We start from the raw sequence: 25,603 nt of genomic DNA on the forward strand, positions 1-25,603 counted from the left end.
AATAGGAAGATAGCAGTCGATAGATCTCCACAGCCACCACTCCCCAGTTTGATAAATTCATCTCATCTCCTCTTATGGTTTCCACAACAACACTCGAGTCTCCTTCAAGGATAATTTGACGAAACCCCAAATCAATGGCCAACTTGACCGCATGGAGTGCACCCAATGCTTCTGCATGGATAGGATGAAGAATAGCCTTCCCAATGGAATAACTACGTACAAGCCAACAAGTCACCATACGTATCTCTAAAAATAACACCTATTCCAGTACAGTTCCCCTTCTTATCAATAGCCGCATCCCAATTGGCCTTTACAAACTCATTAGGAGGACCTTTCCATCCTTCGCCACCATCCACCACACTTGTCAAACTCGGGGCACTATCATCCATAGTTGACTGGGCCGAAGCAAACTCATCAGCAGTGAGAATACATTGTTGTGCAATTTGAGTAGGATGAATAAAAACATTATCATGAATGAATTTATTTCGTCTGTGCCATATACACCTCATAGTGATAGCAAGGATAGCCTGATCTCTTTGGGATAACACCATTGTGGACATTCCCCAGAACTGGGTGAAAGAACCTGAAAAATCCCCTTCCATCTTCTGTAGTTTCTTAGTGCTAGCACAAAATACATCTTTGGCAGCAGGACATTCCCACAAAGCATGCAATATAGACTCAACTGGGCACTTACAAATAGGACAGTCTGAATGGCTACCAATATGTCTGGACAGAAGATTAGCATAAGTTGGGAGAATACCTTGTGCAGCACGCCAAATAAAGACCTTCGTAGATGGGAGAACTATAAGGGACCAAATAAATGATGAATGAAAACTTTCTATCAATTTTCGTAAAAGAATTTTACACTTAAAATTGTTCAAAATGTTGTACATTATTAAATCCCTGTTAAGGATGAATTGATATCAGTGATAGTGATAACGTGATTTCAAACTCTCTAATACTGAGGAATTATTTGGAAATTGACAGGACATTTTATGCATGTCTATGCACATAACCATTTCAACCCTGGCTATGTTATGGGTTTTGTAAACTAGTCTCAAAGTGTGACTAGGATGGTAGTGGTACGAGCAATTATACTCCCATATTCCTAAAGAATTGTTACCACGATCTTTCTAACGAGAAAGTATACCGGTGAATTCCCCTCTTACTAACCGATTGACAAATTCGGGAAGAACCTTAAACTGGGGAAAACAAGAATCCGACATATGAATTTATGAATGGAAATGTCAGACAAGAGGGTTTTTAAGACATTATTGAAATTGTATTATAAGAAAATACATTCGTCTTTATAATGAATTTTTGTCACTCACTGATTTACTGTCGCTTTCCGATGGAGGATCAAGTTTAACACAAGAGGTGGGGTGAATTGTGTCTCCAAATTTCAGTTGGAATCCCTTTTTAAAATTTAAACAAATTAATGCCATTAACAAGTAGCACACAAATTTGGACTTTAATGATTATCCTAATCAATATTCAATCCAATTCAAGATGTGATACAATATAGTGAATAATCAAATATCAAATAATCAAGAATTGCACAAAACAGATTTTCAAACAACACACTACGCACAGATTTTTTCAACTCAGATTTCACCTATCAAATGATGTTGAAATACAACGAAATTTTAAATGCAATGTCACAACATCTTAATAAACACTATATCAAAATTTCAGATCAAAATTCAAAGTTTAAGGCAGCCTGCTAATCTCGGACAGATTAGGGTTTTTGAAAATCCTGCAGTTTGAAACAAGTAGTAAATAGAAGCAAGTAAACAAGGAAATCAACACAGCGATTTATAGTAGTTTGGAGACCCTTCTCCTACGTCTACTACCTAGATTCACCAACCTAGGATTTTCCCAACTCCACTAAGGTGTGGTTTTAAGAGACCCATAAAACTCCTTACACCAAGGGTTTCTAAGAACTCCCTCAAACTTCAATGTTTGCAATTTGCCCTAACAAAGGGACTTTCTCAATAGGGTTTTTAGCCAAGGTTCTCACAACTAGCACTAAGCTATTTAAGTGAAGAACTTTCAATAACAACAATCACACACTCACGGGTAGGATTTACAAGTAGGTAAGGTGAGGTGATTTTAGGAGAAGTAACACCTTGAGCTTAAGTGGAAGCGCCCTCTCTTTGCAGCAGAAAATAGTGAGAAGGCCTTGAGTATTGGCTCAGGAAGAAGCTGGGATTTCAATAGACAATGGATGCTTGAATGCTTGAAAGCTTTGAACAAAGTTCTTTCTTGATTGCAAATGCTTCTCCAAGTTGAATGAAAGAGAAGACCCCTCTTTTGTGTCAATGTTCTCCTATGCTTGCAGCCATTAGATCAAACTTCAAGAGTTGATCTTTACCATTCATTGCAGCTCTTAATCTTGGCCATTGATAACTCAAACAAGTCAAATCTCAGCCCTTCCTTATAGAGCCGTTGCACATGTCTCAAGTAAGACTATATTTGCAAGCAAAATGGTTGTCATAACCACAGCCATTGATTCTCTTTCTTGGTCTCCATCTTTGCCCTTCAAAGTTGTGTCGTACAACAAGTAAACCTCAGCCATAGGATGAAAATGTACTGACCAATCTTGTCCTTCCATTTTGGCTCCAAAACTTCAAAAGCAAACCCTAGGCAAGGGCCTTGTTTGGTTGCACCAAACTAATCTTCTTGGTAGCACAAGTCTTGAGTGAAAAAGCTAAACAAAGAATATACCACTTCCAATAGAGAGTACAAGGCTTGTTCCACATGTTTGTATATTTTTGGTAAAAGCCTTGTTGAACAAATCTCCATGCTTCACATGATTGGGTCCAATTTGTCACACACTTAACACAGCTGCACTCTTCACTTGATAAATATCAGTTGTATCTTCATGAAGACCATAACCAATAGCCTCAATACTGGATTTATTCAACCTGATCAAATGCCTTAGTGGAAAGTTGGCGAATTTAAGATTTTTCTTAGTTTCCTAGAGCTCCAACCTCATTCTTAGAAACCGGACTTAGAAAATCTTGAACATACTGAATTCTGAGTCATATGATACCACAATGATGATTAACCTACAAGGAAATAGGAGGTAGAACTCCCCAATTGCATGTAAGCTCAAAGTGCTTCATATAAAGCGCATAGGTTAATTATAATAGAAAAACAACCCAGAAAATTCATATTACTACATAATAAATCATTTTATATGTATTAGAATATCCATATAAAATTTCATAACCATCGGAAATCTTTTGGTCACTCAACCAAGCAAATAGGTCATTAATAGCGAAACAGATAAATTTCAAGTGTAAATTCAATGTCATTTTGCAAACTCAGTGTAAATGACATTTCCTCTTGAAGTTTCCTAAGTCAAATATGTTTATAGTAATGAAACTAAGGTGCACACGAAATTTCATTTGAATCGGAGTTCATTTGATTCACCACGTTCACAAAAAACACATGCACAAAATTAGGTAAAACCTAGTTTTGACGAAATTTAAGCGTATGACCAAATATATATGTGATGCACTTAATTTCTCATTATTATAGTCCTAGAACATATATTAAACGTTCATGTGCATGTGGTTCAAGTTTCAAGTCATTTGGACCTAAGTTGGCTAAGATATGATAATTGGAAAATTAATACTCTTTCTTAACTTAGTCCATTCTAGTTCATTTGCAATTCTGAATTTTCAGCAATATATCAAGCATGAGTAAATGTCAAATTCACATAGTATTAGGCAAAAGCCTCACTTCAATGACATATTCATGTAAGGTAATCAATAAGATATATTAATTTAAATTCAATTCACATAAATCAAATATTGCTATAATGTTTCATTATCATTTACAAAAGATTTAATATCATCAAAATTAGACATGTAGGACCATAGATCCAACATCCGATTCCATGAAATTTTGAATGTTTTGAATAAATACTGTTAATGGAGAAATTACTATTCCCTTGTGTTTAAAATTTATGTGTTTGCTTGTAATTATTCAACGTTTAGCTTGGCTAACCCGCCTATATGTTCCCCGTACATATTGGGTTTGTTTGGGAATGTTGTGAGGTGCTGTGAGGTGTGGTGTGTTGCTGTGAGTTATAAAACTGTGGTGCTGTGAGGTGAGTTAGAACGCAAAAAGCTGTTTGGCGCATCACTTTTAAAACTGTGGTGCGGTGCGGTGTGGTGCTGTGAGGTGCGTTTGACGTATCTAAATTACGGTTATATTAGATGACTAATAATATTAATATAAAATCACTTAATTTTTATATTGTACATTAATCTAAAATAAAATAATTGACCTAATTTGATTACGTAGGACAATTCAACATACATTGTAAGCGTTTGGGAGTGTTGTGAGGTGTGGTGAGGTGCTGTGAGGTAAAAAGTTGTGGTGCTGTGAGGTGAGTTGGAACGCAAAAGCTGTTTGGCGTGTCACAAAAAACTGTGGTACTGTGAGGTGTGTTGCAACTGAACGCAGTGCAAACGCACTACCAAACACCCACACTGAAAGTGTGGAAGGGAAGAAATCCATACAAGAATAAGTGTATTTGAATACTTTTAAATTATGGATTATGTATCAATAAAGTATTTCAATGAATTGAAGTATAGTGATGTATTCGGATAATAAGACTATGGGCACACTAATCGTATGAACTTAGATAGCTGAGAAAATACAAGTAATTACCGTGTCATGTAATTAACTTTGGAAAAGGTTTGGGGTGTTACAAAAGTTTAGGTTTAAAGATTTCAATTTCTTCTTCTCCATTTTTCAAATCAAGAACGATAATCGTTTTGAGGGAGAACAAGGAGGTGGGCAAGAAGAATGAGATGGAGATTCAGGAAAGAAGGACTTTTGATCAATTTGTTCAAATTCAAGGGCTTAGTTGATTCACCATCTGAAGTATAAGGACATTTATGCTCTTAAAATGTCACATCAGTAATGATAAACAAAAAAAAATTATGCATTTAATGGTCACATGATGCCATTATAATGAAAATGTGCTACAATTACAGGTACTTGTTTAGCCCAACCTTCAAAGTACAGGGGCGTGTTTAGTCTGAAGTAAAGTAGAGTAATTTGATCCAGCATTTTTCATACGTGCAGAGCCAATTCGATATTTTTTAACAGTAGCGGGCCCATCGGCCCATGTTTAACAAAAGGAAAAAGAAATAGGTAATAACTAAAATTTAACACAAAACTAAAAAAACTAATAAAATAACCAAGGTTTTTAAAACCGGACCGGTCATCAAACCGGAAAAGTCTTCGGTTCACGGTTCAAAGGTTCAACCGTGGTTTAAAGCGGGTTCAAACCGGTTTTAACGTAATGAATTATTTATATATATATTTATATTATATGCATATAATATATAAGGAAACTTCATAAAAATACAATATATTTAAATAAATTACCATTTTAAACAAAGAAAATCTCATAACCTAGTGGTTAAAGCCTTTTTTAATGAACAAAAGGTCATGAGTTCAAACCCCACAAATAACAAAATTTCAAAAAATATTTTGTTAACTTTAATAAATGACCGAACCGGTCAAAATCGGCCCGGTTCTGACCGATTCAACCGAAGAACCGGCTGGTTCAACCGAAAATATCCCGGTTCATCAATTACCGGTTCTGGTACCTCAACCGGACCGGATAAGTGGCCGGTCACCGGTTGGACCGGTCCGACCGGCCGGTCCGGTCCGGTTTTCAAAACCTTGAAAATAACAGGAGAAAGAGATGTTAGAAACCGAGAAAGGAGTGAAACGGAGTCGTTCCTAAGCTTTCTGTAGCTCCGGCCGCGCCTCTCTTTGTCCGGTATAAGGCTCGTCGGGGCTCCGCGTTGATTCAGTGAAGATGATCAGGTCGAGACTCCGAACTTCTATTTACCCTCCATTAACCGGTAAAACTCTCCTTCTCACAAGTACTCTAAAATCTATAACAGAACATCACAGATGTCGTCATTTTGATGTGTATTAGGTGAAAATCGGCTGATTAAGCTCGAAGGAAAGCTCAATTTGCTTGAAAGGTAATTTATGGCGTTCATTTTCTCTGATTTACCGTCATAGTATTACGTACTAACTACTACTGGAACTGATTAGGGCGTGACATATTCATTTTTTTTCATTTTAATTTTTTATTAATTCTTTCTGTTTGGATACCTCTCTGTGAATTTTTTACTCTTGCACGGGTGTGAATGTATTTTTAGACTGTCCTTACAAGGGTTGATAGATACAGATTTGAACGGTGCAAGGTGAAGATATATGTGTGGTCCTTTGCCAAAGGAAACTTCGTCTCTTCACTGAATGAGGGAGGTTTGGTTGGAGAGGTTTTAACTCACTATCGGTTGAATAGAGTTTAGTGGACTCCTATATCATAATACTCTTCAGTTGATTACATCTATTTCAAATTTCAATATTATGGTCACTTGATTTTTAGGTGCTTTTCTATATCCCAACTTGGTGGCTTGCAATTGGTTTTCTAAGTTCATGACCTTGAGTGAAATATTTAAATAAATATGCGAGGAAGATTGATTAGCCATGTAGGTGCATGACCTCACAGTGAGGAAAAAAGGTATTGGGCTAATTAGCCATTTTACTTACCTGTTGGACTTCTGTTATTGGCTTTTTTATTCTTATTTATCATATTTTCACAGGCTTTACCCTGCTTTCTAAGATCATAATGTGAAGCTCACGTTTTTTGACCTGGAGTTTCTTCATCTTGAAGTGTGTGAGAATTACTTGGCTTATCTGTTTGTGGAAGATTCATGCTCAGTGCTTTCTTGTTTTCCCCTGAATTTAATATGCTCACCTCATTAAACATTCAACAATCTCTAATGCCATTGATTGCTACAACATTTTCTTTTATCTATGATTAGTAGTTACTGCTGATTTATTCTGATTTGAAGAGCAGTGGTGGTCTCTGGATGGTAGGTGCAATGTCAGAATAGGTAATTCTATTGACTTATTTTCGGTGAGGAATCTTTTGTGCTCAAGAACATTGTCCAACTTCATAACAAAAGGAGTAGGGAATCCGGAGCAGTCTCCAGACAGTTCATCTGATGAAGACGATTTTTCTGAATTGGGTCCGCCTGTGGGACAAGGCATAGATACCTTCCCTATATCGATGACAGAAAAACCTCAACATTTTAGGGTATACATACGATAATCTACTCGCTCACTAGAACACTAGCCTTGTCGTTCTGCGTGAATATTTGTGTGGGTTTGTATGCGGACAGTTCAGGTTTTTCATCCATTGTCATCACTATTTGCACATTTATATATGTTGTAGTTGTTATGGTTTCTATTGGATCTAGTCATTTGATTTGTTTCTCACCTTTTCATGTCTCTAGAAGCGTAAAATTGACAGGGCAAGGCACGCTTTATCTGGTTCATCTTTACATGAAATAGGCAGCCTGAGGTCAATAAATGAAGCCCTGGAGCTACATAACTCTTCTTCTGATCTACATTTTGGGCTTGAGAACCACAAGCATTCAAGTTCCAACGGTAAAGCTGATAAATTTTTAGATTTGGGATCCTCATTGCCGCAAGGCATAGGTCCAACTCTGAAATTGAGAACAGAAAAACCTGACCGATTTATGGTATGCAAATGTTGTTCTGACTTGAGTTTACTCTCTTGCTCACCTATCTTTTATTTGTGCTCTTGTAAATGCATCGTTGATAAATATGCTTTGAGTAAGACCTGTTTTCTTGCTTTGGTTCTTGATCTCTATATCATGCAGAAAACTAAGAGTACAAGAAATGCGTCAGCTGTTTCACTCCCCAAAAGCAGGCCCCAACTGAAAGATGAAGCCCTGAGGTTGGGTAACTCGTCGTCACCTCCACATCTCAAACTTGAGAACCACAATGGTGGCCCTAGATCTAATATTGGCAATAAACAGGAGTCCAATGTTAGAAATTTGAATTCTGTAACTGTTCAAAAAATACCTTCTACAATTAATCCTCCTCAGTTGAAAGAGGCAATGTCCATTTTTGGGAAGATCTCGAATGCAACTATGAGGACCGTAGAAAGTGGACTAAACTGCTGCGACGTTGAATTTGAGGTGATTCCCCATCCCCGTAATAGCTACCTCATCCCCATCCCCATCCCCCTCCTTGAAGGTTTTTGACGTATGCTTTTCTGATGCATGTCATTTGTGTCTAATTTTCAAGAGTGTAGAATCAAGCAGGAAAGCACTATCTGCTGGTCAAATTATGGTGAATAACTTCAGTATTCCAATTTCTCCTCTGCATGCCTTGGAGGCTGTAACCATTAGAATTAGCAACTTAAACGCCAGAACTGATGATTCTATGATTCACTCAGTGTGCATGTCTTATGGCAATTTGGACACTCTTGTAAGGACAAAAGATGATGCAGTAGATGCCGTGTTTCTCGTGAAGGACAAATATGGCTTGCTTGCCATGCTAAAAAAGTAAGAAAAAATTGCTGTTTGTAAGTTTATGTACTCATTGTTCTCTCTGTGCTATTAAATGCAATTGGATTTTCTTGTTATGAAACTATGAAAGACAAAAATGACAAGCTTATGGCATCCGGCAGAATAGAAGTTATTAATGACCATTTTATAACTTATCTTTCTGGGTCATGCAATAGTTTCTCTGCTTCTCCTTATATTGGACCATAGATAAAAAGTCATTCCTGTAGAAATAAACCAGTTCTTCATTTGGGCTGGGCAGGGGTGTGTGTGTGTGTGTGTTGAACGGGGGCTGTTGAGGGAGGCATTTTGTGTCTTGTTGGGGGCATTTGGTTCGTCTTGTGAGAGTGGAATAAGGTGGGAATCCACCATTCCCTTGTTTGGTTGGGTTTTGGGAGGGTGGAATCCCAAGTTCACCATTTTGGTGAGAATGAGCCATCTCCCTTGTGGAGACTAGAGAATGAGTTCCATTTATGTATTTCACCCTTGATGAAAATTAGTTGTTGTTGCTTTTTTTTCAAAAAAAAAACGAAAGGATATTTTGGGTGTCGTATGCTTACAAGGTCATGCTCACCCTCAATTCCCACAAGAAATGACCGTTCTCACTCCTATGATCACCTCAGTTCACCGTGTGCATTGACATATAATTGCATAGTAGTTGAATTCTTCATGTTTGTACTTCATTGTGCAACATTGGGCTTTATCATGGATTTGATTTTCCTGGAAGGTAATTAAGGTGTTCCAGAACTCGGAAAAGGTGATAATCAATGAAGATGAAGAGATTAGTGATGCCCTCAATTTGCAAATATTAAAATACATTCATATCTTATCTATACTTTAGGCTGCATTAATCAGTACGTGTTTTCAATATCTTTAAATTAACTGTTTATTCTTATTTTAGGCTGAACAACACGATGATGGATGATTGCCAATGGTCAGCTTGTATACAACCACCAGGTTCCCCATCTGCTGTGGTGGCTAATGAGAACGTTTCCCAACAGCAGTTGGGGTTACAAGTTCACCGTCATATGCTTGTGTTGTTGGGGCAACTCTCTGAAAACATTATTTATATGGAAGATTTGGAGAACTTGCATTGTGCTTTAATGCACCTTGACAGTCACCCAATGAACAGTGGTAATCTCTACAACATTATTAACTGAGATGTCTCTTACCTTAGAATGGTTTTGTCACATTATTGAGGTTGAATGCTAATTTTGGTTATGACTTTTGTTTTCTGATGTTCACTGTTAATTTTAGGAACCAAAGGCGTGAACGAGTCACAAAAGAAGTGTCAAAATGATGTATATGTTGAAAGCATGTAAAGAGGCAAATCTATGAACTTGAACATGGTTTACGACTCAGAAAATCGAGGCTACGTATTTGTCTGGATGAGCTCATTTGATCCCAAATAAATTTTTATGGATGAGCTAGCCGATGAAAAATTGATGGAAAGATATTCCTGTTTTTAGAAGCAATTGAGATTGGAGGAGAGTCTAGAAGTTATCGTGGACCCCTGCCCCCATGGGTGATGTTTATTTGACTGATATTGGGCTCATTGTGACAAGATGTTATACCACAAACATTGCTATTTGCTGATGAATTCATAGGCTGTTAAGATCTTCTGTAATGGAATGTCATTCCAGCAAAAATTGGCCTTATTTTTATCAGCTTTAAGAAATTGAACTTGTTCTGACCTTTTCTTTTCTTTTTTTGGTTTTTCTTTCATTGTTCTACTGAATTCTAGGTGACAAATTTATTTTGTAGAAGGAATGTGCATGGATGATGGATCTTCCTAGAAGATAAAATACTTTTGGTATTAGATGAAGAAAACAAAAAAAAAAAAAAAAGAATTGCCACTGTTAAGGGCTTTGCAAACAGATGATTTCTTAGACTCACGAATGGGCTACTTTGTTAAGGAAGCTAAGTCTATTGTGTGTTGCCTTGGGGTGTGTCAATGTCAACACTCTACTCGTTCGGGTAATGTTATAGCTCATTCTCTTGTGAGAATGACCAAGTATGTTAGAGTTTGATTTCAATTAGTGTGGTCAAATTCTTATCCTGGTGAAATTGAGCCCCTTGTTGCAAAGGATCAATTTTCTTTAAAAAAAAAGAAAGAAATGGCGGACACATTGTGATTGAGTTCCATTGCCCAGCGTGATTTTTTTTTAAAATTTTTTTTGAGACAGTGATGTTCAGCTGTAATTAAAGTGGTTGGATGATATTAAAAAAAATTAAAAAGTAAATTTTGCAGGTGCGGGATCCACATGAGACTTAGAAGAGAAGAATGAGAGAAAGAATATAATGATTGGGCTACAAGGTGGGCAAGAATTGGGCTGGGCGGGGCCTAATGACTACAAACCTACAATTACACATAGGCTGAGCCAAATAGCTTATCAAGGTGGATAAGAATTGGGCTACAAAGGGATTTAGTTTAAGTAAGTCATTGAAGATACCCTAATTTACAATTGGCTCACCTAAAAAAAAAATTTTCAAATTGGCCGGTTAGAAAGTGAACAAAAGGTTGGGAGAGGCAGAAAAATGGATTACACGTGTCGAACGAGAACCATGACAACACAGACAACCAATCATGTTCTGCCAAATCACTAAGATGACGGCCATGCGAGTGAAGGTCTCCTTACTCGGGCTTTTCCCGCACGAGAGTCGTACCTGCCTCCACAAAACCGGCGTGAGCTCACAAAATCAACGTAGTGAAAGCGAAGAAAGACTGAAACTCTGAAATCAAGCGATGGCGAAATTTCAGATCTGGCTAGCCGTTGTGTCGACGGCTTTGTTGGCTGCATCAGTTTTGGCAGACGTCGTTGTGCTTACCGAAGATAACTTCGACAAGGAAGTTGGTCAAGATAGAGGAGCTCTCGTCGAGTTCTACGCTCCATGGTGATTCATCTCCTTAACTCTAACCTTCACATTTTGTATCGGTTTATTGCATATCTAGTTTCTTCGTTTTGTATGAGCAATCGTTTAAAACTTAAAGACATGATAGGATCCATAGCTATCTGGATCTGTATTTCGGATGATATGCTTTGTACGGATCTTTGTATTTTTTAGTGGCTGTTGTTTGATGGGTTTTGTTTAACTGAATCTAGATTTATATGATATGATCGCGACAAATTTAGTACGACTAGTTGAGGATATTTAAGCGATAGAATTACCAAAAGTATCATCAGAAAATTGATGAGATGGAAAATTCCTATTTAGTTGCTGTAAATGTAACTGCAAGACGTTTTCTGAGATGGAGAACTGACTTACGATTACCAATTTTTGGAAACTTTTGATTTGATACGAATCAAACTTAGGATACACTTGACTAACAAAATTAGGAGATGCAATGTGATGGTTGAGAATTATTTTTCTCGATTGACTCTTGCAACTGACTTTTTGAGTTTGTACTGTGGTTTCTGGGAATATTTACAGAAACCAGCATGAATTGTAATAAGTTTTTAAAATAGAAATTGAGCATGTAAATGCCTTAATTTTCAGTCATGCGTTCCAACTTCCATTTTGTGGTTTATAATAAATTTGAATTAGTATCAATCAAATTGAGAAATGCACTTGAGTAACCAAATGAACTTGCATATCTTGATGGGAGAGGATATGTTCTTTTGCAAGTTTTAATTGGCTCATCGCAAAATTGTCTTTGGATGTTTCCAGAAATCAGGCTTTCATCACAAAATTAGTTCATGGAAGTTACTGACCTGGATTTATATTATGTTTTAAATGACAGGTGTGGGCACTGTAAAAAACTTGCTCCAGAGTATGAGAACCTTGGCACAAGCTTTAAGAAGGCAAAATCTGTTTTAATTGGAAAGGTCAGTTGTGAACTATTGCCATTGCTTGGTACTTTGTTCATCTGCATACTATTAATATACTGAAGCTATCCTTGTCTGGTTTTAAACAATCTTATACCTGAAGTTTCGGGTACTTGTTATTGTAGCTTCATCTATCATAAATCTGTTGGTTCTTTGATCATATTGCTTGAACTCATGTGTTGTAGGTGGACTGTGATGAGCATAAGAGCTTATGCAGCAAATATGGAGTGAGTGGATACCCCACACTTCAATGGTTTCCTAAGGGAACTATGGAGCCCAAAAAGTATGGCTAATTCTTCTTGTTTAAAACTGAGTTTTCTGACCTTCTTCATAAACTTAGGACATCATATATCTGAATACTATTTGGGTCATTACTCATTTTTTCCCAACTTTGCACAACACTCTTGATGCGTGTGTTGCCTTTTTGTGCTTATAGGTATGAAGGGCCACGCACTGCAGAAGCCCTTGCTGAGTTCGTGAATAGTGAAGGAGGTAATAAATATGTGGTTCCTTATAATCCTAACACGTGGAAACTTCATCTCAATATTAACTTTGGTAATATCAACATTGGAATAATCTTCATTATTGAGTATGGAGGACAGTGGCACGTCATTATGAAGCACATCCCTCCCTTCTGATGTTGTGTTACATCTACTCTCCCATCTTCTGATGATATGCTTGTTAGGCTATAACGTGCTGCATCCTGATGGGTCTCAACTCTCAAAGTTTTAAACTACCATGTCTTTCCTAAAAATGCTATGTAGAACACATCCTATTATTTTTTATTGCACTTAAATATGCTGTGGAGCTTCTGCAAATAATAATTTGATTAATTTTTTCAGGGACCAATGTGAAGATTGCTGTTGCACCATCTGATGTAGTGGTACTCACGGGTGATAACTTTAATGAGGTGGTCCTGGATGAGAGCAAGGATGTTTTGGTAGAGTTTTATGCACCATGGTAGGCACACTCTCTTCCTTATGCCTGATAATATGAATTGTTTGAAGCTTGACTTTTGAAACTAATATTTGTTTGTGGGTGTTTGCTAGTTTTTTTGGGGTAACTTTACAAGGGTGAGCTAAATGTGGCCCTTCCTTCGGGAGGCTCTATGTTCTCAAAAGACGTAATTTTTTCTGTGGTTTTATACTCTTTCTATTTGCATAGTTGAAATAGTGTTGGATCTGGTTCTTTTGGACTTTAGACAATTGCTGTTGGTGCAATATTGTCTCGGCGTATTCCTTCTGTTCAATAAAACGTATTTACTGTCCATCCTATAAAAATATTAAAGAGCAAGAGAATGAAACAGAAAATCAGGGAGAAATGCATTGTCTTCAATCATGTATTTATGCTTATCCTGTCTTCTCATTTGTGTTCCTTTGTTAACAAATTTTGGATTGCATTTTCCCAGGTGCGGCCATTGCAAAAATCTTGCTCCTGTAAGCCCTGCAACCATTCTTATTTTTCATTGTGGCACATGCTTAATTTTCAATTTTTTGGCTTGAAAAGATTTGGACCCACCTTGGCTGTGGTGGTAATGATAGACTCTTCTATATCTTTTTCTTTTAGACTTATGAAAAGGTGGCTTCAGCATTTAAGTTGGAAAAAGATGTAGTGATTGCCAACCTAGATGCTGACAAACACAAAGATCTCGGAGAGAAGTAAGTTCAGACTTGCTCATAACCTACAGATGATTGATTCTCAATTTTATAGAACTGTGAGAACAATGTTTGAGGCTAATGATTTGAGCAGGTATGGAGTTAGTGGATTTCCTACGTTGAAATTCTTTCCAAAGAGTAACAAAGCTGGTGAAGATTATGAGGGCGGCAGAGATTTAGAAGACTTTGTCTCTACCATCAATGAAAAGTGTGGCACTAATAGGGATAGCAAAGGTCAACTCACTTCAAAGGTGACCAACTCAATGAAACTGGGACACTTTCTGAAATTATTTGCTTCAATCTTTTATTTTCTGCTTAATTTTGTTTATAGGCTGGCATAGTTGCAAGTTTAGATGACTTGGTAAAAGAGTTCTTATCTGCTGGCGATGAAGAGAAGAAGACTGTCTTCACCCGGATAGAAGAAGAAGTTGAGAAGCTCAGGGATTCCACCGCAAGGTATCAAGTAGTTGTAGCTGTTTGATAAGTTAACCAATGCTGTCTTGGGAGTTCCATCCTATTCAACAGTACAGCTTGAAAGTATCAGTTGTTTTTTTTTTTTGTTATATTAGTTGTACTTTAGCCCATTGTTAGAACTCGATAGTTGGTATTGGGCATTTAAAGTCTCCCTCTCCTTTGCACCAACCTCTATTCAATACTAAGCAATTGTGTGACCCTAGAAATAAGTATCTTTTCCCTCTTCTCGCAAGGTATGGAAAGATTTACCTAAAAGCTGCTAAAAGTACTTTGGAGAAAGGCGCAGACTATCCAAAGAAGGAGATTGAGCGGCTCCAGCGCATACTTGCAAAGGTAAAGTTTATAATTTATTTTTATCTCAATTGGGGCCATTCCTGAAGTTTCCTTTAATTTTTTCTGTTCTTTATTATGGTTACTGGATAAGAAGTACTTGTTTCTTACCCTGAGTCTTAGCAAATCCTTGCATCTAGGGTCCTGAGAATTTTAATTGTACAGAGGCAGGCTTTGGCATAGAAATAGGGCCAGATTCAGAATTTACATAGGGAATGATGATAGTCATCTTGAAGTTCAGTCCAATCCCTCTGCTTTGATCACCTCTAGTACCTTTTTTTTGGATAATTCATCTGAGTGCCCTGATGAGGTTAAATATGAAATAAAAACAAACTGGGGCTGGTGTTCTCTTGGTTGATCTTTAATGTTCCCTTACGATCATCCAAAGAATTTTACCATCTTGTACATTTGGATCGAGTTTTAGAACCTGCAGCAACGTGAGGACATTCTCCTAGTAGACGAAACTATATAGATATACAACAGTGATAATAACTTGAGTTATTTTTGTGGTGCATGTACTTTGGACAGCGGGAAAGGTAACCTCACCCTATTTTGGTGAACATAAAGTTATTTAATCTATTTTTGGTTAATTATTGCAGTCAATCAGCCCTGCAAAAGCAGACGAGTTCACCCTTAAGAAGAATATCCTGTCAGCATTCACCTAATCCAATGGCTTGCAGCACGTCTTGGCCAGAGTGTGGGCCACTATCTAGTTTCCAGCAGACTGGTTTCTTTCACCATTCCCGTGATGGCGGGACTCTTGCGATGCAAAATATAGTTGGCCATGGTCAATCAAGCAGATATACAGCAATTAGTATTTTTCCCCGGGGTAGTTTCTCTTTGTAATCTTATTTACAGTGACAACTTCAGTTTTGTGATAAAACGTATCAGCTGATTTATCTAAAATTTGCATGCTGATGACCGTAGACATTATATTCTGATTTGCGGGCGTGGTTTTTAGTGGATAACATTTGTAGGAAAACTAGTTGCATGACACGTAATTAATTTGGAAAATAAAGATTTTTGACAATTTTTTAATACTTTGTTATCATGATGAACAGCAGTAGAACTTGAATTATAGAGAATGGAGATAATTGTGAGATAAATAAATAACTATAATATCTTTTTCTCAATATGATAAGAAATAATTTTTTAAAAGGGAGCGAAAAATTTGATGCATAAGAAAAAAATATGTTCAGAGTTTAGCAATTCTTATTTGCGTTGCTTTTTTCTCTAAAGTGGCAAAGGTTATCAAGAATATGTGTATGGACAACATTCTATGCATAGTAGTAAATGGACAAATCATAAATCTCATTCTAAACCTGAATACTCAGTAGTGTCAACAAATTGAAAATATGTGTCCCCATTTATTCACGCAACTAAAAGGTAAAACTAAAAGGTTTTTAAAAGTGATCAAATTTGAAGTGCAATACACTTCACAAAGATTTTAATTATAATGTGAGTACATTCAGTAGTAAGATAATAGCACTGCTACATATAACATGACATTATTGAATTGTAACATATGATTGATCACATGAGGCGGAAAAGGCGTGATGATTGAAAGTATTTTTTAATACAACTTCAATTTAATTTTATTTTATTTTATTACATGTGGCAAGAGTTTGAGCCATACAGAAGCAGATGTGACTGCTTCTCAAGCACTTCAGTATTTTGTAATACACTTATCTTAGTTATATGATTATGATTAGGCTGTTCAATTGTTTAGTCGTTACTTTTCATTATGTTACTTTTTTTAATCATTTTTTTTTCTCCTATTAGTATTTATGCACATTTGATTGGTACTTAGTCATTACTTTTCATTATTTTACGTCTTTTATCACTTTTTGTTGTTCCTAATAGTATTATGCACATTTAATTGGTTATCATTGAAATAGCATTGATTTTCCCGTAATTAACATCTTTAATATTATGTTTATTTAATTTTTTAACATATTTAATATTATTTTATTTAATTTTTAATGGGTCTTTATTATTAGTATTGATGATTTCCCTATAATTAAGGGAAAGCATTTTACCCCACTTTTTGTTATTCTCCACAATTCAAGGGAAAACATCCTTATGACCTCCATTATATATATATAAATTCATCGATTGATTGATGATTAACTTTGTTATCGTATTGCATCGCTTATGGACTCCTGCTTATCAACTATCAGATGCGATCAATAGCAGTATTACTGCTACTGGTACAACATGGATGGGCCTGCCAGGTCCAATTTTGCTGTGTCTCGACTCAATTTGAGAATTTGAGACTTTTGAGTGAACCAGTCAGGCTCAAGTAAGATATTAATGGGTTAGCCAGGCCAGAGTTTGATCTGATTATCCTGATGCCGATGGGCCAGTGAGGCCCAAATTTAAGCCCAATTGATAAGGGCCTCGTCCTGATGCTAATGTGCTAGTGAGCCTCAAACTGTAGGGGTCTCTTGGGCAATTTTGGGCCTGTCAAAGGTTGAAGCTAGCGGCCCAAATTGTTACGATTTTTGTAATGGGCTGATCTGTTCCACAATGGATTATGAAAATGGGTAACGTGCCCCTGTGCCTGTGGGCGTCGTCAATCGTCATGGCCTGAAATAATATAGGTGATCAAGGAATGAAATCAACGAATGGGGCTGCAGCTCCAGTCGATAAGACTGAGGCCCAATTAAAAATTGGTCCAGGGGACTGAATTTTGATTTGCCTATGCCCATTTAAATGTGGCGCAATTATTGCAACCTGTAGGACATATCAACTGTGGACCATATACAATTACGAGTAGCTCATATTGTACTTATGTGTACGTGTGTACGGTATCTCATAAAGAAATTGATTATTAACTAGTTATACACCCGCGCTTCGCGCACCATGAATTTAATTTGAAAATCCATAACACAAATCAAATATATTTTCAAAGTCATAAAATGATGTAATAAAGATGTGTGACAATTAATCGAAAATCAAAGAATAAGTGTCCGCGCTTCGTGCGGTATCGCAAATCCTATTTTACGGTATTAAGTTAGTTGCACACCCACGCTTCGCGTTATTATAGAACACACGTTATTCACAATTCTACTATGTGCGGATATAATAGTCTTTACCTGTACATTCATTCTTGCCATGGCAGTGACAACACTTGAAAAATTAGAATCCTTCAAAACCATAATGTCCTAAAAAAATAATCAAAACAATGAAAAGAGTAAGAAACTCAAACCAGTCTGAACATGACCATGCCAACTATATAGTAGAAAATTACATATTGAAAACCTGGAGTTCAGGAGTTACAATATTAGTGGTGAAAGAATCAAAAAGAGAAAGTGAGGGCTTATGTAATAATATAATATAGACAAATGATGAATAAAATATGTAAAAACCAATTGTGCAACTATACCACCAAGAACATATCCTGACAACTCAGGATATGTTCTTTGCAAGATTTAAGTATCTAATATCCAGAAAAAAAAAACATATTCATTTGAGGCAGAATCTGGTAGGAGGCCATGAAGGCACCTGGGCTACACAGATAAATCAAACCAAGTCAAAATACAATTAACCTACAAACCATAAAGAATTACATGGTAGAGGAGAGAACTCATTAAAAAACAATATTCCCACAATCCAGCAATAATGTTACTATCTATATGGGTTATGCCAATATAGCAAACAACTTGGACACAAAAAAATAATAAAGAGAAGGTCGGGAGTACCCTATGGAACAGTAAGGTTGATAAATCAAGCTAGATTTAAGAACCGCAACAATCAGTGTGAGCCCATAATAGCAATTGCTCAACTCCTCAATATATACAACAGACCCCTTCCACCATTAAATTAGAAATGATTTGTGCTTTCCATGGACAACTGTTTTAGAGGCTTTGCAAAGGATAAACATATAATACCAAGTAAATTGCGGAAGCATGAGTAATCATCAGCACTTAGCAATCCCTTTCCTGGTATTGAATATACTCTTCTGAACTGTTGAAGATGGACTAATGAAAACACAGAGAGTTTTGATTTTGAACGTCAAGATAAAGGCAAAAGGCTTGGAACTTACTTGTCATTTGCATTTGTCCAATCCGTGGAACTGTCCCCACTCCCCAGAAGCCCTTTCGCTAACCTGATGACCAATTCCTCCACCCAGTCATTCATGTGCACAGCATAATCCCAGCATGCACCAAATCGGCGACAATGCAAAATCCTGCACAAAATCGAAGACATCATGTTAGCAATTCGAAGAGGAAAGTTTAAAAACATAATTGCCAAACCAACGGAGTTCATTCACCACTTTGAAATATCCCAACCTGCGAGCGGCTTAAGGGTTCAGTCTTGCAAATCTGACATCTACCAAAAAGAAATGAGAAAGTACAAAGAGGGAATATGTACAGCTACAAAACGATTAGAGAAAATAAGATAAAAAAAAAATTTGAACCAGAGAGAATGGTACCTATGAAAACCCAACCGATTGCTTGAAACAGGTTGCCGAGAAGAGAGAAACCGAAGCTTAGAGTAGAGAGAATTGAAGCAGAGAGAATGGTACATATGAACACCCTACCGATTGTTTGAAACAGGTTGCCGAGAAGAGAGAAACCCAAGCTTAGAGAAGAATTGTAGTTCACCCGCCAGGTGCATGCGGCAGACCAAAGACGATTGGGCTCTTTGTTGATTCAGGTGATTTATGAACATGAGACAAGAAGAGTAATAGGAATAGCAAAATACGATTCATGAACAGAAGTCAAAAGGATCATCTGAAGAATCGTAAACGACAACATGTCAATATTAACTCAAGTCCAATTTGTTTTTTTTCTTTAAATTTTAATTTTACTCCGATTAGCCACGTGGCAATCATATGCTCTTTACAGAAGTTGAGGTGGACACTCTGTAAACACTCCTGATCCTCCGTTATTATATAGGTATAGATAGATTATTTTTGAGGTGCTTGGGAAAATTGCAAGCATCACTTGTGCAACTTTTACACATTTAGGTCTTTAAAAAAACTTTTTTTTCCCTAAATACCCATAATAAATTAATTATATTTTTACCCGAACTATACCATGATCTAATGAAGTCAATAGCGTTATGGATAAAAATCTGTCAAATCATTTAGGACTATTAGAATTTGCAGCCCATACACATCAATAATATTATCCACTTTGGATTATCCGATTACACGGATACATCGGGTCCCACGACTTTGTCTTCTCAGGAGGTCACTCATCCGAATAATACTCTCGTAGAAGCACGCTTAACTACAGAGTTACTACGGAATGTTGTCCTCCAACAAAACACATTATTTATGATTAAAAACTGAAATTATCTATATATGTTTACACCCCCGCACTTGTGGGATATGTTATACATGGCCCAACAAGTGGACTGTACAGGTTAGGATTATTTGTGGGTGGTTCGTCCATCAGTCCATTGGACATCCGAAAGGCCATGCAAGTACCACTCATCTGTCGATGGTCTGTCCATAAGAACATCCGAAGGCCAAACAGGTGACCCTAACTGGCGGAGCTAGCTCATATTAGAATTTTCAGCCCATACACATCAACAATATTGTCCTCTTTGGGTTGTCCAGTTCCCACGGATACATCGGACCCATATGATTTTGCCTTCCTATCTCAATAATGCTCTCGCAGAAGCATATTTAACTGCAGAGTTATTACGGGATGCTGTCCTACAGGAAAACACATTGTTTATGGTTAGGAACTAAAATTATGGATATATGTTAACAAATACCACAATATAAAGTGGTAATTTGGGTTGGGTTTCACTCCAAACCGACATTAGCAGCCGTTGGTAGACCGTGCCACCTTCCACACTAAGTTGCCATAAACAATGTATATGTTTGGCAGTGTGTTTACACTGTATTCAGGTGCATCTCATTTGACAGTACTACAATTTTTTGTGACACACCAAACGCTTTTACAACAAAACTCACCTCACAGCACCACAGTTTTTTATCTCGCAGCACCTCACCTCACCTCATAGCACTCCCAAATGTTTACAATATATATTGAATTGTCCCACGTAATCAAATTAGGTCAATTATTTTATTTTAGATTAATGTACAATGTAAACATTAAGTTATTTTATATTAATATTATTAGTCATATAATATAACCGTAATTTAGATACGCCAAACGCACCTCACAGCACCATAGTCTTATAATTCACAACACCGCACAACACTTCACAGTAGTTGACAGCACTCCCAAACAACACCAACTTTTACCATGATAAAAAAATTTGGTCACAGCTGAACATAGTGCATGGAGAGTAAGAGTGTGTTTGGATTGAAGAATTTAGGGGGAAGGGAATAGAAGGGAAATTCTGTGCATGTTTGGTTACTGTTTTTAAAATTGTTTTTTGTTTTTGAAAATTCAAATGGGATTGAAAATTCGTTCTGGTGGATATTTTTAAAAATTATTTTGTAAAACTGAGAACCATTTTTGGTTTTCAAAACCAAAAAACCAAAACTAGCATTTGATGTTTTCCAAAATTCTATCAACTTTCCTCTTTCCTCTTTCTCGGTACAGAATCCTCTATCAAATTAATTTTGTTTTCATCATTATTTCTTAAAATTGTTTTCAAATTTTAAACTTGAAATTCATTTTTAGAAACAAAAAAGCAAAAGCATTTCCAAACACACCCAGAGTTTTCTTTCAATTCTCTTATTTGGATAGTTTATAAAAAAATTAAGGGGAGAGATTTGAGGGGAATTGGAGGGAACATTTCATTAAATTTTTGTCAAAATTCTTCATCCTCAAAATGAAGTCATTTAGAGGAAATAAATGATATTTATAAGTTAAAAACATATTTTACCCTTGTACATAATACTTAAACGTTAAAAATAATGATAAATTAAACTAATTTTCTTTCATTTCTTTTTTTATCTATCCAAACATAAGAGGTGGAAAAGTATTTTACCTTCCATTCTCTTCCATTCCTTCCCTTTCCCTTCTCTTTCCTTCCCCCAAAATCCCTCAATCCAAACACACTCTAAGAATACATTGCACAGTGTTTATAAGAGCAGCTAGACCCTAGGTTGTGGAGGATTTTCTTCAAGGCCGTGGATTGTGGGACATTGTTGATGGATCTGAAACTCAACCCAATGCCACCGAAATCAAGAAGCTCAAGGAATGGAAAATGAATAATTCTAAAATTATTTCATGGATTTGCTCTACATGCAAACAATCCATCGCTATCACCATTGGTAAGGCTTCATCTGCTAAAACTGTGTGGGACAAATTTAAGAATACTTATCTCCAGACAGATTTTGCTCGTGCATATCAACTGGAGATGCAGATACGAGAGGTTTGACAACAGCCTTCTCAACGTATCTCTGAGTTTCATTCTCAATTGTTCAGTCTATGGGATCAATTGGCAATGACTGAACCAGCTTGGACAAATTCACATGCCGCGTACCAAGTTCTTCGTGAAAGGACCAAATTGGTTCAACTTCTTCTTGCTCTCACTGATGAATTTGAGTCTCTTCGGAGTTCAATTCTTCATCGGAAGCCTTTACCCACCATTGATGACATTCTCCCTGAGTTATTTGCTGAACAAACAAGAAAAGGTATTCATGCACCCTTGTCCACAGATACTGCTCTCTTTACATCTTCAAAAGGTTTTGGCCATTTTGAGTCTCACAACTCCAAGGGAAAGAAACCTTTTTGTGTATATTGTCGCAAACCAGGACACTAGAAATCTAGATGCCTTCGGCTTCAACGCCTACAGAAGGATAATCCTCCTCGTGCCGCTGCCACTTCTAGCACCTCATCTAACACTCCTACACTTGAAGAAGTTCAGGAGATGATACGTCATGCACTCACTAGTCCGGGTAATCCTTATCTTGCTGCCTCTGCTACTACACCTTCAGGTATGCATTATAATTCCTTATGGTACTTAGACTCTGGAGCGTCTAACCATATGACTTTCCATCCCACATTATTTTCTCAATCATATACTGTTTCCTCACCCTTTCCCATTTATACTGCCAACAATATGCCTCTTTTTGTTACTCATATAGGAACTGTCAATACCGCATCCATTACTTTACATAATGTTATGCTTGTACCATGACTATCCATGAATCTTGTATCTATTAGTCAGTTGTGTGACCAACGTTACCATGTTCACTTTACTGACTCTAGTTGTGTTGTACAGGATCATCGGACGGGGAAATTATGTGGGACCGGACGTAGACTCGGGCGTCTTTATTGCATTAAGTCTCTTCACCTTCCCAGCCATTTCATGTTGTTGCTAGTGCTTCTACTCTCTAGCACAATCGTCTTGGTCTTATCTCTTTTTCTCGCTTAAATATCATGCGATCAATAATGGCTATTTGGGTTCTACCAAGTCCAATAAACATATTAATTGTCAGCATTGTTTGTTAGGCAAACAAACTTCATCACCATTTTCATTAAGCTCTAGGACTACTACTGGTATCTGTGATTTAATTCATAGTGATGTTTGGACTTGTTCTATTCCTTCCTTAAGTGGTGCTCGTTCTTATGCGATTTTTATTGATGATTTTTCATGTTACACATAGCTTTATGTGATTTCTCATAAATCTGATGTCTATAAAATATATGTCGAATTCACTTCTATGATTCACACCCAATTTTCAAAACATGTTAAAATTTTTGTATCTGATTTCGATGGTGAATTTCATTCCAATGCATTTTTGGACCTCCTTAAATCACATGGTACTTCGCCTCAATTGTCTTGCCCTGATACACCCCAACAAAATGGGGTCACGGAGAGAAAACATCGCCACATTGTTGAAAATGCACGCATGATGCTTTTATCCTCTCATCTACCTAAGATTTTTTGGGGTGAGGTCGTCTCCACAGCCGCATATCTCATAAATCGCACACCGGCACCACTACTCCAACACAAGTCCCCCTATGAGTTATTATTTGGTGTACCATCATCCTACGCTCATTTACGAACTTTTGGCTCAACTTGTTTTGTTTTATTGCCTACCATAGAATGCTCCAAACTATCACCCAAATCAGCCATATGTATTTTTGTTGGTTATGGTGTTGAGCAAAAAGGTTACCGATGCTATGATCCGACCACAAAAAGCATTCGCATCTCTCGCAAGGTTGTTTTTTGGGAATCTATTCCATTTATGGACCTCCCTTGTAAGAAATCTCTCACTATGGTCCCATACATTGATCCTTTTCCCTCAAAGCCTTCTCCTACAAATCAATCATCATCCTCACCGGCTCCTTCGTCATCGACACATTCACCTTATGCGTCCGAGTCCCACACTGATTCCCCATCTGTTGGTCCTTCCGAGGTAATCTCTCGTTATCCCACTCATACCCATACTCACCCACTTATCTTCGTGATTATCATTGTTATGCTACTAATATGTTAGACCTCCATGAGCCTCAGTCCTATAGGGAAGCGAGTTCGCATCCTGAATGGTCTAAGGCAATGCAAGCATAGCTCCAGGCTTTGGATCGCACTCGTACTTGGGAACTAATGTATTTACCTCCTGGAAAGTCTACTGTTGGTTGCAGGTGGATCTACAAAATAAAGATGCGTGCTGATGGTACTATTGAGCGCTACAAAGCTCGTCTTGTGGCAAAAGGCTGCACACAAGAGTATGGTCTTGATTATGAGGAAACATTTGCCCTAGTTGCTCGCATGACCACGGTTCGCACTGTCATTGCTGTTGCATCTTTTCGACATTGGTCCTTACATCAGATGGTTGTCAAAAATGCATTTCTCAATGGTGATCTCCGTAAGGAAGTATATATGGATCCTCCACCTGGTCTTTTTGCATTCACCTGGGCAGGTGTGTCGACTATAACGTGCTTTATATTGTCTAAAACAAGCACCCCATGCCTGGTTTGAGAAGTTTCACTCTACCATCACCACCTTTGGTTTTATTCAAAGCTCCAATGACTCTGCCCTATTTATTCGGCATAGTGCTCATGGTGATGTATTTCTTCTATTATATGTGGATGACATGATCTTGACAGGCAATGACAAACAAGAAATCTCTGCAACCAAGGCCTTCTTGTCTAAATCTTTTGAAATGAAGGATCTTGGTGACTTAACATATTTTCTGGGTATTGAGGTTGGTCGCAGTTCTCAAGGCTATGTTCTTTCTCATATTAAATATGTCTCAGATATTCTCTCTATATCTCACCTATCCGATGGCAAAGTTGCTAACACTCCACTCGCCATTAATGTCAAGCTTAGTCCCACCGATGGTACACCTCTTAAGGATCCCACATTGTATCGGCAATTGGTTGGTATGCTCACATATTTGACAATTACACGACCCGACATTGCTCATGCCTTTCATATCGTCTCTCAATTCACGGCCTCTCCTCGCACCGATCATTATGCAGCCGTTCTTCGGATCATTCGTTATCTACGTGGCACAATTCGTCGTGGTCTTTCGCTCTCCTCATCTTCTTCTCCAACCTTGTCAACTTACTCTGATGCTGATTGGGCTGGGGATATTACAGATCGCAAAGCTATGACTAGGTTTCTTATCTTTCTTGGTGACTCATTGATATCCTGGAAGATCAAGAAACATAGTATTGTCTCACGTTCTAATGCCGAATCAAATTATCGTGCGCTTGCTGACACCACCTGTGAGCTTGTATGGCTTTATTGTCTCTTAACTGATCTTGGTGTTCCACAAGCACAACCCACTACTCTTTTCTGTGACAATCAAAGTGCGATACACATTTCTCATAAAGATGTTTTTCACGAGCGCACCAAACACATAGAGATTGATTGTCATCTCGTTTGTCATCATTATCTGCATGGCACCATTAATCTCCCGCACATATCAACTGATATACAATTTGCTGATTTATTGACCAAATCTCACTCCGCTGCTCGCTTTACCTTCCTTCTTTCC

At 37.3% G+C, this 25,603-nt stretch overlaps 4 protein-coding genes across 12 annotated transcripts; 2 read left to right on the plus strand and 2 right to left on the minus strand.

The window, feature by feature from the left end:
* Positions 1 to 212: 212 nt before the first annotated feature.
* LOC120007267 lies at positions 213 to 2,614 on the minus strand. Its single transcript, XM_038857469.1, has 2 exons — positions 2,455 to 2,614; positions 213 to 802 (listed from the first exon to the last, which is right to left on the minus strand). The coding sequence occupies exons 1-2, from the start codon at positions 2,612 to 2,614 to the stop codon at positions 213 to 215; spliced, it is 750 nt and encodes a 249-aa protein (XP_038713397.1).
* A 3,116-nt stretch (positions 2,615 to 5,730) lies between these two features.
* Positions 5,731 to 10,256, plus strand: LOC120007754. 6 transcript variants are annotated; one of them, XM_038858174.1, is made up of 8 exons: positions 5,731 to 5,897; positions 5,975 to 6,023; positions 6,928 to 7,147; positions 7,347 to 7,595; positions 7,737 to 8,057; positions 8,167 to 8,426; positions 9,328 to 9,560; positions 10,171 to 10,256. In XM_038858174.1, the coding sequence occupies exons 1-8, from the start codon at positions 5,852 to 5,854 to the stop codon at positions 10,188 to 10,190; spliced, it is 1,398 nt and encodes a 465-aa protein (XP_038714102.1). In that variant the 5' UTR covers positions 5,731 to 5,851; the 3' UTR covers positions 10,191 to 10,256. The 6 variants fall into 6 exon arrangements, with proteins under 6 accessions (XP_038714102.1, XP_038714100.1, XP_038714103.1 ...); XM_038858172.1 differs by lacking the exon at positions 10,171 to 10,256 and adding an exon at positions 9,684 to 10,126 and having other exon boundaries at positions 7,353 to 7,595; XM_038858175.1 differs by lacking the exon at positions 10,171 to 10,256 and adding an exon at positions 9,684 to 10,126 and having other exon boundaries at positions 5,731 to 5,859; positions 6,908 to 7,147.
* Positions 10,257 to 11,061: 805 nt separating this feature from the next.
* On the plus strand, positions 11,062 to 15,694 carry LOC120008077 (probable protein disulfide-isomerase A6). The gene is made up of 11 exons (XM_038858587.1): positions 11,062 to 11,321; positions 12,169 to 12,253; positions 12,439 to 12,536; positions 12,690 to 12,745; positions 13,096 to 13,213; positions 13,662 to 13,689; positions 13,820 to 13,911; positions 14,003 to 14,159; positions 14,240 to 14,364; positions 14,616 to 14,715; positions 15,312 to 15,694. Exons 1-11 carry the CDS (start codon positions 11,173 to 11,175, stop codon positions 15,375 to 15,377), a joined length of 1,074 nt encoding a protein of 357 aa, XP_038714515.1. The 5' UTR covers positions 11,062 to 11,172; the 3' UTR covers positions 15,378 to 15,694.
* A 2,095-nt stretch (positions 15,695 to 17,789) lies between these two features.
* On the minus strand, positions 17,790 to 19,438 carry LOC120007977. Of its 4 annotated transcripts, none has more exons than XR_005470279.1 (3): positions 19,151 to 19,438; positions 19,008 to 19,040; positions 17,790 to 18,904 (listed from the first exon to the last, which is right to left on the minus strand). XR_005470279.1 is itself a non-coding variant. In XM_038858472.1 (3 exons), exons 1-3 carry the CDS (start codon positions 19,243 to 19,245, stop codon positions 18,155 to 18,157), a joined length of 309 nt encoding a protein of 102 aa, XP_038714400.1. In that variant the 5' UTR covers positions 19,246 to 19,438; the 3' UTR covers positions 17,790 to 18,154. The 4 variants fall into 4 exon arrangements, 2 of the variants coding, with proteins under 2 accessions (XP_038714400.1, XP_038714401.1); XR_005470278.1 differs by having other exon boundaries at positions 19,008 to 19,047; XM_038858472.1 differs by lacking the exon at positions 19,008 to 19,040 and having other exon boundaries at positions 17,790 to 18,224; positions 18,761 to 18,904.
* Between the last annotated feature and the right edge of the window lie 6,165 nt (positions 19,439 to 25,603).

This window comes from Tripterygium wilfordii, chromosome 10 (assembly GCF_013401445.1).
Source record: "Tripterygium wilfordii isolate XIE 37 chromosome 10, ASM1340144v1, whole genome shotgun sequence".
Lineage (NCBI taxonomy): Eukaryota > Viridiplantae > Streptophyta > Magnoliopsida > Celastrales > Celastraceae > Tripterygium > Tripterygium wilfordii.

Excerpts from the sequence above, each read along its gene's own strand:
- LOC120007267 (XM_038857469.1), bottom strand. The coding sequence starts at position 2,614 with ATGGAAGGACAAGATTGGTCAGTACATTTTCATCCTATGGCTGAGGTT. Across the intron at positions 803-2,454 it reads TATAGTCTTACTTGAGACAT|TTCTCCCATCTACGAAGGTC; the intron begins GTGCAACGGCTC and ends GGTCCCTTATAG.
- LOC120007754 (XM_038858171.1), top strand. The coding sequence starts at position 5,852 with ATGATCAGGTCGAGACTCCGAACTTCTATTTACCCTCCATTAACCG. Across the intron at positions 5,898-5,974 it reads TATTTACCCTCCATTAACCG|GTGAAAATCGGCTGATTAAG; the intron begins GTAAAACTCTCC and ends GATGTGTATTAG. Across the intron at positions 8,427-9,327 it reads TTGCTTGCCATGCTAAAAAA|GCTGAACAACACGATGATGG; the intron begins GTAAGAAAAAAT and ends TTCTTATTTTAG.
- LOC120008077 (XM_038858587.1), top strand. The coding sequence starts at position 11,173 with ATGGCGAAATTTCAGATCTGGCTAGCCGTTGTGTCGACGGCTTTGTTG. Across the intron at positions 13,214-13,661 it reads GTAGAGTTTTATGCACCATG|GTGCGGCCATTGCAAAAATC; the intron begins GTAGGCACACTC and ends GCATTTTCCCAG. Across the intron at positions 14,716-15,311 it reads TCCAGCGCATACTTGCAAAG|TCAATCAGCCCTGCAAAAGC; the intron begins GTAAAGTTTATA and ends TAATTATTGCAG.
- LOC120007977 (XM_038858472.1), bottom strand. The coding sequence starts at position 19,245 with ATGTACCATTCTCTCTGCTTCAATTCTCTCTACTCTAAGCTTCGGTTT. Across the intron at positions 18,905-19,150 it reads AATCGGTTGGGTTTTCATAG|GATTTTGCATTGTCGCCGAT; the intron begins GTACCATTCTCT and ends GATTTTGTGCAG. Across the intron at positions 18,225-18,760 it reads TGGACAAATGCAAATGACAA|CCCAGGTGCCTTCATGGCCT; the intron begins GTAAGTTCCAAG and ends TTATCTGTGTAG.